An 11,775-nucleotide genomic window follows, 5' to 3' on the forward strand; every position below is an offset into this window, starting at 1 on the left:
GTATGTATTTTTACAATCATTGATTAATGTTTATGTTATTAAGGATAAATGGTAAATGTAATAATTTTTATTTTTATTTACATTATTAATGTTTGTCGCTATGATATTTTTTTTATTTTAGATAATATAGTTTTTATTTCTAAAGACAGATAGGATATAAGTATCATTTATAAATTATGTGATATTAAATTCCCGCGCGAGGAATCCTAGGCCCTCCTATGTGGCGCCACCACAAACCGTGATTCTCTTTTCATTTATTTATTTCAAAATTAGCCCTCCCTTCCATGAAAAGTTGCATTATAAATGAAAATGTGTGACTTTATGAAAAGTTGTGACTTTAATGAAGAGTTGCGACTTTTATGAAAAGTTGAGACTTTAATGAAGAGTTGCAACTTTTATGAAGAGTTGCAACTTTTATGAAGAGTTGCGACTTTTATGAAGAATGTTGTGACATTTAGGTTGCATCTTTTCCAAATAGTTGTAACTTTTTCGATAAGGCACAATAAATATTTATTCACACTACCCTTTGTCGTCTATAGATAGAAGGATTTCTACTCATTTAAAAATAACGAAAATTTTGAACTACTTCTTCTTTCTCACAATTAAATATGCGTATACTTTGCTCCTGTTGAGTGACTCACTGATACTGTTTCTTATGTTACAGATCCTGGTATGTATATTTATAGTCATTAATTTATGCTTATGTTATTAAGGATAACTGATTAAATGTTATACTTTTCATTTTAGTTTACAATATTAATGTCTTTTATTATATAATCTTGTATGTAAGATGATATACTGTTTTAGTTTTAATGACTGATATGTTTAAGTATTATTTTATAAATTTCATGATATTAAATTTTCGCATGAAGCGCAGATAATTTACTAATTTATTATATTTAAAAATAAAAAACTAAATTGAATCGATAATACATCAAACTGGAAAGGGTCAAAATTGCCTCTAAACTATGTGAAATAGACCACTTATTCCCTTCTTTACATTTTGAGATCAAAAATGCCCCTGCTATTATCTTAACAGACCACAAATGCCCTCAAGTTAACACCCCAAAATTTTATTGACGTGGCAAGCCACGTCGGACTAATCCTTTCACCTAAGCGTTGCCAACTAGGATTTGCCACAAAAGTCCCAAAAATTGTCACTAAAAATTTTTAACATTTAAATTCTAATTTTGTGTTTTTTTCTTCATTGTTTTAAAAAAAATAAAAATGATATCGATTAAGTAAGGATTTGAAGACATCGTATGCTTTATTTTATGTCATATATAAATTATAAAATGTACAATGATGTATTATATAAAGGATATCTGAATCGAAAAGTAATTTTGATGATTTTTTTCTAATAATATTGAATGTTTTGAGTTAATACCTCAGATGGTCACTCAACTATGCACTCTTCTCTCAGAAAGTCACTCAACTTTCAATTTTCACTCAAAAGTCACTCAACTATGCACTTCTTTCTCAGAAAGTCACTCCACTTTGAATTTTAACTCAAAAGTCACTCAACTATCCACTCTTTCCTCATAAAGTCACTCAATCTATTAAATTATTTTTTAATTAAAAATTATTGATATTAATTATTTATATAACAAACCAAAAATTTTAAAAAATAAATTAAATCATTTAGTGATCCACACACCTAACCCGACCCATTAAAAAATATGATGACCCATTTTATTTTGTCTTTAATCCTAAACTAATCCCTCTCTTTAAACCTTGAATTAGGATTAAAGACAAAATAAAATGGATCATCATATTTTTTAATGGGTCAGGTTAGGTGGGTGGATCACTAACTGATTTAATTTATTTTAAAAAATTTTTGGTTTGTTATATAAATAATTAATATCAATAATTTTTAATTAAAAAATAATTTAATAGATTGAGTGACTTTTTGAGGAAATAGTGGATAGTTGAGTGACTTTTGAGTTAAAATTCAAAGTGGAGTGACTTTCTGAGAAAGAAGTGCATAGTTGAGTGACTTTTGAGTGAAAATTGAAAGTTGAGTGACTTTCTGAGAGAAGAGTGCATAGTTGAGTGACCATCTGAGGTATTAACTCTGAATGTTTTTAATATTGATATTGCAAGTTTTTTATTTTAAAAAAAGGTTGCAATCAAAAATTAATTATCATATTTTTGTTGTTGAAAAAATAGGTTTTACTAGCGAATGGTTGTTGGAACCTCTAGACGCTACTAAAAATCACTCATAACCTTTAGTGACAATATTTTAAGATTTTGTGTCGACTTTTGTTGCCCTCTAAAGGTCAAGTTCTTTGGTAGTGAATCTTGATTGACAACACTTAGATGGAGAGATTAGTCCCATGTATTTTGCCACGTCACTAAAAATTGGAAAAATTACATGAATTAATACATTTTAAAAAATAATTACTGATTTTAGCAATATTTTTTGTTTATTACCATTTATAGCATTCTGTGACAAATTTGTAATATGTACTAAAAATGAATTATTTATGCTATATATTTAAATTATAATTATTTTTGAAATATATTGTGTTTGTTTGGTAAAAAATAGTCACATTGTATTATAAATGTATTAAAATGTGTGATAAATATTATCCATCATTAAAACTTGTATTGTATGTAAATAATAAATTATTTTTTTGTAATATGTATTAAACTTGTATTATGAATGAATTAAAAATGATCAAGTGAAAAAAATATTATTACTATAAATGGTAAATATTTTTTTTATTATATCATGTTTATGTAAGTTTTCCCTAAAAATTTGGAATGCTAACTATTGAGGGCATTTGTAATCTCTTAAAGGGCAACTTTCACATATAGCAAACAAAAAATTCATATTTGTATGCTATAACAAAATTTGCATAATTGCGTTCCATAGCAAACATAAAACTGTATAATTCGCTATGCATATACAATTGTATAATTTGCAGGCCTAAATTGTATAATTCGCTGCAATTATATAATTTGCTTTGCATACAGTTGAATCGAATTAAAATGTATGTATATTGCATAATTATAAGTGTATAGCAAGAAGATATATGTTTTTCTCGCTTTATACAAAAATGAAAACACAATATATACACTTCTGTTGTATAAAGTTAGAGAAAATTGTATTTCAGTGCAATTGTATAATTCGCAATTGTATAATTCGTTGGCCTTTTTCTCTGCAATATTTGAAGTAAAATGTTTGTAAATTGTATAATTAAGTGTATAACACGAAGATATATAGTGTATATACAATTTTCTCTCGCTTTATACAAAACAGAAACAAAATTATACACTTCTGTGTATAAAGCGAGAGAGGCGAGCGAGAATGGAGAGAGGCGAGCGAGAATGGAGAGTGGCGAGCGAGATTTTTGGGAGAGAAACGCTGGCAAATTTTAGCTAACGTTTGCTACAGAATACAATTAAATCGAGGAACAAAGCATTGCACAACCTATTAATTTCCCACGAAATAGCAAAGATAAAAAAACAGATTTCACAAAGACCACTTGTTTCTTCCAAAGAGCAAAAATGGCAACCTGCTTCTTCTCTCTTCCAAATTCCTTCCCTTCTAAACCCAAATCCCACAAAAGACCCATCCATTCTTCTTCCCTCACATCTCAATCCCAAAAAATCCATCTTCTCAACCTGATTTCTGACCAAGAACGTGGTCTAAAGACTCAATCTGACCCCCAAAAGCTCTCACAAATAATCCAAGCTATTGACGATTTGGGTTCCATTGGACGTGATACTGTCACCACTGGAAGTTCCCTTTCAGCCACTTGGCGTTTGCTTTGGACTACGGAGAAAGAACAGCTTTTTATTATTAAGAATGCTTCCTTTTTTGGTACTAAAGCTGGTGATGTTCTACAGGTTATTGATGTTGAGAAAAAAACTCTTAACAATGTTATCACTTTCCCACCTGATGGGGTTTTCTTTGTTCGGTCTACTATTGAAGTTGCATCTTCTCAGCGTGTAAATTTCAGGTAATTATCATTCTCTCTTTGATATATTTGTTGGAACAATAACAGGGATTTGATTGTATGCATATTTTATAGTACTTAGGATTCTTAGTAAAGAAGGAAACACTCTTAGATGCAAAGTTATAGAAAAGATACATGTTAAACTTTGAAGAACTCGTGCTTTGCTTGCGGAAGTGACTTGGTGAAGATGTCTGCTATTTGCTCATTTGTAACACAAGACATCGAATATAGTGATAGTGAATATCAACGTGCCAAATAGAAATGATTAATATTGAAGATTCATTTGAGGTTGGGGCATTATTGTTTGTTGTTGCATGCTAATAAACTTTTCTGGAACAGACTCTAGAAGTTAGGTGAGTCACTTAAAGTTGGTAAATTCACTTCTAGTTAGGGGTGAGAAATTTCTTGAAACATTAGAGAATATGATAATAGGACAGAGATAGGTTTTCCCTGTCTTGCAACTGTTGTTATAGTTTGTTCTTTATCATGGTCTATTGACAATTGCTGTTATCTTATAGATTCACAAGTGCAGTTCTGCGTGGAAAAAATTGGGAATTTCCTCTACCACCATTTGGACAAGGGTGGTAAGCGTTTGTTTTCTTTAATTTTCTCGATTAACACCATTTATAATCCACCAAGTGATATATGGTAGATGAGGAGTTCTCCATATATTTGATTGCAAGGTATAGTGCTTAGGAAGTTGAAATGCCTTTCAAAGTATTTTATCTCAATCATTTGCTTCGTTCCTTTCTTTTTTCTTTCTTTCCCACTTTTCCTCAATTTTTTTGCTCGAGTCAGGAAGTGTCTTATTGCTTGGGTCAATAATGATTTATATAACCTTTGAATAGGTTTGAGACTGTGTACCTTGATGATGATATTCGAGTAGTCAAAGATATCAGGCAAGATTACCTGATTGTCGAACGTGCTCCTTATACTTGGAAAGAATGATTGTCGAATTTGTCTTCTGCTGTCTCTGTACATAAATTTTACTGTAAGTTTCTTTCTTTGAACTCTCATCATCATGCTGATATAACTGGAGAGATTATGTTTCCTATAATTTTTATCCTTGTTCTGAATGTATAGGTGTTGTACCATCCTCTTTGTAACCATGATTTTGTAATGTTAAGAGGAGACATTTAATTTATTGTCATAAGACTTGAGTCACTAATGAGACAGAATTTGTACCTTCATTTATGTAAAATATGTAAATAAATTTATTCAGTGTTACCTCTATGTTGACAACGTATGACTTATCTTTTTAACTGATTTAATTATGTGTCCTTCTTAGTTTTGCACGATCAGTTTATCTCCATTACACATATGTCACTGGGTTTTCTGACGTTGCTAAATCAACTAAGTAGCTTGTCTGGTAAAAAAAGGGTAATCTTCTTCAAAATGTTTCTGTAAATATGTAATACATAAAGACGACTCAACCAGTTTTGTAAGTCCATCTAGGAATAAGTGTGAGAGTTAGAGGACCTTCGCAACCTCAAGAAGATTCCTTTAATTTCATGTTGAGAAATATTTTCATTTGCACTACAGTAATAATTTAGTTACCATTCTTAAGAGGAGGATTCCATTTTGTTTTGAGAAATAATTTTGTATGTGCTAAAGAAGAAACATACTTGGTACATTTTTTTTTATTTTAAGAAATTGTTTCACTCGCGCTAAAGCAGTAGCATACTTAATTTGTTTCCTTTTTCATTTTTAGAAATGTTTTCATTCACATTAAAACAGAAACATGCTTGATCTGTGTAGGCATGCTGGGCAGGTTGCAACAAGTCGCTCGTCAAAAGTTTTGACCAATACAATTCATTACTATCTTGCCTGTTTCTTATTGATGACTGGCTAGAAAACACCTAATTTTCTCTACATTTATATAGGGCTAATCTCGTACTTAGTATCACCTACCAAACATGGGAGAACGGTAACATAGTCTTGCTTTTAGTACCCCATTGACTTTCCAAGTTGATAATAGTTTTCTTTTCCTTATTGCCATACAAACTATCCGTTTTTTTTTTGGTCATGTAGTTGATTTTCCATTTGCTTCTCTAACCGTTGACAATTACGGAAGATTATTATATTACATTTATTCATCTGAACATGGAAACACCTTTACATACGTCAAGAATTTACTTGAGTTTTGTAATACAATCCTTTTTGGCTCGTTTGGTTTGAATTCATGTTATGATGAGATAAATTATGATGAGATAAATTATGATGAGATTATTTTTTATTGAGTGTTTGGTTGTTGTATTCAAAATAATAAATTTTAAGAACAAATTATTTGTTTACAAATATACCCTTGATGTAACAAAAGGATTGAAAGAGACATTTTTTATCATTTACTTATTTTATCCCGGGATAAGTTATCATGGGATTACTTTACCACCCAAGGGGAGGGATAACTTATCCCGGTACTAATTATTAATCCCGGGATAAATTATCCCGTACTTGCCAATCAAACAACAAATTAAGTGGTACTATAATTTAATCCTAAGACTATTTGGGATTATCCGTCACATCAAACGACCCCTTAAGGAATAGGAATAAAAGAACATAGCTATATTGTTCACATTGAAATGTGAAGATGACCATTTACAATAAGATCTTCATTTGTGCACTTTGTATTGTCATTGGTGATAGTAGCACGTTAAGTTGATTAGTGCAAGAACTTTTCCACCGTATGACCTAGTTCAATTGAATCTCTTACAATCATGACTATTATTTATTATTTTATTTTATAGTCTAAAATCTGAACTTGTGAAGGTAAATCAATTTGTTTTGATTGTATTCTTATGAGTTGTGATTGAGAAGTCATTTAAGTTGTGCCAAAGTTTGAATATTTTGGTTCCTATAGTTTTAGCATTATTAAATGTCCCTTGGTTATCCAAATATAGCAAACCTGTATTCTCACATTTCCCATTAAATGTAATGGAGAACGAGGCATTTCAAACAAAACTATCCACTTTACTAGTCCCATAGTTATCTCTCCTTTTCATCTAGTTGACATTTATTTGAGATTTCAAACGAAGTATAAAAAAGCGTACTTAAGTTGATGAATGGGAACTTTCTTTTTGCGTTGGTAGTCAAGGATATTCTGGTTAATATTAAAAGAAAAACAACTAAATCTAGAACAAAGTGGTGTAGGTTCAAGTGGGTGATGAATAATGCAAGTTTTGAAGGTGGAGGGTGGAGGATGCTGGTTAGATGTTGAACAAAATAAGCATCTCTAGGCTAGAGTCTAGACGGGAAACGGGATAGATGACTTGAACAAAGGGCTTTTGTGGACCTAGGAGCTGGTGTATGGGCAATGGTCTAAGTTGCTCAGACTCGGGTGCGGGCATCCGGAGTCGAATTCGGCAAAATTTAAATTTTAAAATTCGGGGGGTGCATATCCGAGTATGGATACGGGTGCTGGGATTCGGCTAACATGTCATATTACATTTGATAAGCTAAGTGAATATATCAACAGTCTAGGATGAGTTAACAAGTCATATTACATTGAATAAGCTATGTGAAATAGTTAAGGCTTAATGCATAAGATAAGTTCATTAGTAGTCACATTAGGAAAAAAGAAGAAAAAATGGACAAGGGTAATCTATTACATATAAGTCAGCAGTCTAGGAAGAGTTAACAAGTCATATTACTTTTAGATAAACTAAGTGAATAAATCTACAGTCTAGGAAGAGTTAACAAGTCATATTACACTATATAGAGTATAGACGAAGTGAAATAGTTAAGTATTAAAGCATAAGGTTAATTAGTTCTTCTCAAAAAAAAGCATAAGGTTAGTTAGTCAGTAGTCACATTAGAAAAAAAGAAGAAAAGAATGGACAAGGTCAGTCTATTAATGTAAGTCAGCCGCCATCCAGGAAGAGTTAACAAGTCATATTACATTAGAGAAGCTAAGTGAAATAGTAAAGTTAAGTCTTAATGCATAAGGTTGGTTAGTCAGTCACATTAGGGAAAAAAGAAAAGAAAATGAATTGTGGCAATCTATTACATATAATTAGCAGTCTACGAAGGGTTAACAAGTCATATTACAGTAGATAAGCTAAGTAAAATAGTTAAGTCTTAAAGCATAAGGTTAGTTAGTACTCATATTAGGAATAAAATGGAAAAATGGACAGTGGCAGCGCAGTGACTAGTTAGTTAGTACTCGCACTAGAAAAAAAAGAAGAAAAAATGGACAGTGGCAGTCTATTAAAGTTAATTATTCATATTACTTTACTAATTGTTAAGTATTAAGATTACGTGTTAAGATAAGTCAAACTTGTAAGAGTTAAAAAGTGAAATAGTTAAGTCTTAAAGCATATTCGAGTTAGTTATGATGCTTTTAAGTAACAGATAAGCTAAGGCTTAGCTATATAATCTAAGTGGATGAGGCCCTCAAGAACATCAACTATATAAGATCAACTGGCTGGGAACTTCAAGAATATCAACTTGTCTGCACCTACCTAACTTTACATGATATCAATAAGTAATAGGAACCCTAACAAGTAGACAAACAGACAATAAATAAACAAAACAAAAAGATAAAAAAATCAATAAATAAAGGAGACAAAAGAAGATCAGATATGACGGTAAACAAGCAAAAAGAACAATAGAAAAAGAGAAGAATTCCTTTTTTAAAATAAACAAGCAAAAAGAACAATAGAAAAAGATAAGAATTCCTTTTTTTAAATAAACGTGAAAAAACACCTAAAAATCACTATAAAATGCAGATTCTATGACCAAACATAAATACACAAGAAAACGACACTACATATGACGAGTGTTATCAACGGCGCGCTTAAGCCCTGAAGCGAGACTCAAAAACATGTTGAGCGCTTCACCTCGCTTTATGTGCGCTTCAGTGTCGTCATCAAGGTTCTAATACAAACTTTTCACTGCTAATGAGTCTCATATGAAGAAGTGACACTAAACAATAATATTTCACTTTTATCATAATTTCTTTTTTCAATTTCTTTGGTCATAAATGTATCATCCATGTTTATAATTTTTAGTCTTGGACTAAACATATATGCTTGTATTTTTTTTTCTCCCTTTGAGCCTTTTTTCATTAAAGCCCACGCTTTATTTGCGCTTTGCGCTTAAAGCTCCACAAACCTTAAGAGTTTTTTTGCGCTTTTTGCCTTTGATAACACTGGAAATGATAATATAAACCCAGGTTAGCTCGAGTGGCAAAAGATGGATGATTTGCTGCTTAGGTACATGTTCAAGCCCCACACCATGCAAAGCGAAACCCAATATTTACGCGGAGAAGGGTAGAGGGGCGGGCCCATTATCCACCGAGTTTAGAAGACTGTGATTGGTCCAAAGGGTGGGTCACATACATATTTCTTGGTTATTTAAAAGAGAGGCTACAACTTGGTGAAATGGCATACTCTTGCACTCAGTAGAAACCAAGGAGGCTTAGGATTAAAAAACCTAAGTCTCCATAATAGTTTTCTGCTCCAAAAATGGCTATGGAGATTTTGTACCGAACATAGAGCCTTATAGAGGAGATTTATAGCAGGAAAGTATGGTTTTCTTGACCAATAGACAACTGAAGATGTTATGGGCACATTTGGATGCAGTGTCTGGAAGACCAGAAGACTATGACCATTTTTTAGAAACGACATATGCATTAGTGTTGGGAATGGAATGAAGACAGAGTTCTGAAATGAAATATAGATAGGGGAGGATAATTTGAGAAAACTATCCCCTCACCTATATACTATGGGACAAGTATAAAGTCAACAGGGCTGGAATCTGTTTTTTAGAAGAGCATTTAATGATTAGGAAATTGAGGAGGTTGCTATGTTATTAAGGGTCCTTAGTAGTTTCCCAGGTACTTCTGAGAGGTCTGATAAGCCAATATGGAAGATATACAACAAAGGGGTTTATACAGTGAAATCATGCTATTGGAAGATGAACTATAATGTCTCAACTAATTGAAAGATGGCCCTGAAAACTACTTTGGAAGGTGATATGTCCATTGAAAGTTTCATGTTTTGTTTGGCTACTAATCAAGAAGGCATGTTCACTCATGAGGTCCCACATAAAAGAGACATGCAAATCTGTTCAAGGTTCTTTATGTGTGAACAGGAAGCTGAAGTAAACAATCATATACTCATACACTGTCAAATAACTGCCAGTTTGTGGAATATGTTTTTATGCATTTTGGGGATTAGTTGGGTGATGATGCCAAAGACTACTTTGGAGCTTCTGAACAGTTGGCCAGGAGTTGGAAGCAGAGGTAAAAAGGAAGAATGGTGGAAGCTCATCCCATCATGTATTTGGTGGTCCATATGGAAGGAAAGAAACACCAAGTGCTTTGAAGGACAGAAAATTGCTTGTCAAAGGATTAAAACCAACTGTATTAGTCATCTATTTTTTTTGGTGTAAACAAGATTTGGTTGGGGAAGTGGTAGAAGTAGTTGAGCTCTTAGGAAACTTGTAATTGATTAACTTTATGGGTGTGGGCCCATCACACTGAAATGTAAGTTTCCAATTCATCATTTCTTAGATGATAGAATTTTTTCTATGAATATAAAGTTACCCTTTTCTCAAAATAAATAAATATGAAGGAGAAAATAGTCAAATGTCCTCCAATTTATTATCGAATTTTCAACTGTATATTAAATTTTATGGGTCCTATCACCCTGTGAACTGTCTTAAAATAAAATGAATAAACTCTTAATGCTGAGTTGGCTAAGAAAGTGCAATGTTTATGTAACATAAATTATATTATAAAGGGTATAGAAATCATTAATTAAATAAATTTCTAACATTAATTAAATAAATTTCTAATTTTGGTATAGGGGTAAAATGATAATTTAAAATTTAAATTTTGAAGCATCCTAATTATATATATATATATATATATATATATATATATATATATATTCGCCATTTGAAGGATATTTTGTTCAACCAATATTTATAGTCATGCTTTAATAATAAAATAATACAGATGTATAGATATAATCAACAAATATTTTAAATATTACTATTCTAACTTTAATTAAATAAATTTTTAATTTGATATAGGTGTAAAATGATAATTTAACTTTTATATTTTAAAGCATACTTCTATGGTCTTAAAAAGATGTTTTATTTTTACTTTTATATTGACAATTCTTTAATTTCAACTTTATATATGACGTTTTAGATTACAAAATTAAAATATATTTTGATATATTCAACCTATTTTTAATTTAAAATCAAAAGATAAAAAATATCCCTATTTTAAAAATTTATGTGATATTCAGAATCAAACATTACAAATTATAATATCAAAAGTATTGACAAATAATTAAAGGGTTTTAAATTGTCTTCAAATTATGTAAAATAAAATAAAAATGTTGTTAGTCAATAATATGATCCAACTCTACTCTTGTTGGCAATAGATTGGTCAAAAAATGCCTTTACTAACAATTTAATACATAAATGCCCTTATTTTTACTTAATTAATGGATTAAAATGTCCTTTTCCTAATAAATATATTTAAAAATACATCTACTGACAATTTAATACATAAATGCTCTTATTATTACTTAATGAATCAAAATGTCCTTTTCCTAATAAATATATTTGTGCCTTTTTCCTTTTGAACATATTCTATTTTAATTGAAAATATTACTATTAAAGAATTGGATTCTTATTTTTTTTTATCTTCAAATCACTTTAACTAATAAATAAATAACCTTTGTTTTTTTTCTTAATCTTATTTTAACAATTAAAATAAAACAATGTACCTTTTTAACTGTTAATGTATGTCATATCATAATAGTTTTATCATTACTTTTCATTTAGATAACGA

At 30.6% G+C, this 11,775-nt stretch overlaps 1 protein-coding gene across 3 annotated transcripts; it reads left to right on the plus strand.

Annotated features, from left to right (window-relative positions):
* Positions 1-3,454: 3,454 nt before the first annotated feature.
* On the plus strand, positions 3,455-10,533 carry LOC101268326 (probable plastid-lipid-associated protein 11, chloroplastic). 3 transcript variants are annotated; one of them, XM_010329004.4, is made up of 4 exons: positions 3,455-3,968; positions 4,484-4,549; positions 4,814-4,956; positions 9,139-10,533. In XM_010329004.4, exons 1-3 carry the CDS (start codon positions 3,514-3,516, stop codon positions 4,911-4,913), a joined length of 621 nt encoding a protein of 206 aa, XP_010327306.1. In that variant the 5' UTR covers positions 3,455-3,513; the 3' UTR covers positions 4,914-4,956; positions 9,139-10,533. The 3 variants fall into 3 exon arrangements, with proteins under 3 accessions (XP_010327306.1, XP_010327305.1, XP_004248552.1); XM_010329003.4 differs by lacking the exon at positions 9,139-10,533 and adding an exon at positions 5,724-6,201; XM_004248504.5 differs by lacking the exon at positions 9,139-10,533 and having other exon boundaries at positions 4,814-5,211.
* The last annotated feature ends 1,242 nt before the right edge of the window (positions 10,534-11,775 follow it).

The sequence above is a fragment of the Solanum lycopersicum genome, chromosome 10 (genome assembly GCF_036512215.1).
Source record: "Solanum lycopersicum chromosome 10, SLM_r2.1".
NCBI lineage: Eukaryota > Viridiplantae > Streptophyta > Magnoliopsida > Solanales > Solanaceae > Solanum > Solanum lycopersicum.

Bases quoted from the DNA above. Each gene is read 5' to 3' on its own strand.
- LOC101268326 (XM_010329004.4), top strand. From the start codon at position 3,514: ATGGCAACCTGCTTCTTCTCTCTTCCAAATTCCTTCCCTTCTAAACCC. The intron at 3,969-4,483 runs GTAATTATCATT...GTTATCTTATAG, and splicing joins TCTCAGCGTGTAAATTTCAG to ATTCACAAGTGCAGTTCTGC. The intron at 4,550-4,813 runs GTAAGCGTTTGT...ACCTTTGAATAG, and splicing joins CCACCATTTGGACAAGGGTG to GTTTGAGACTGTGTACCTTG.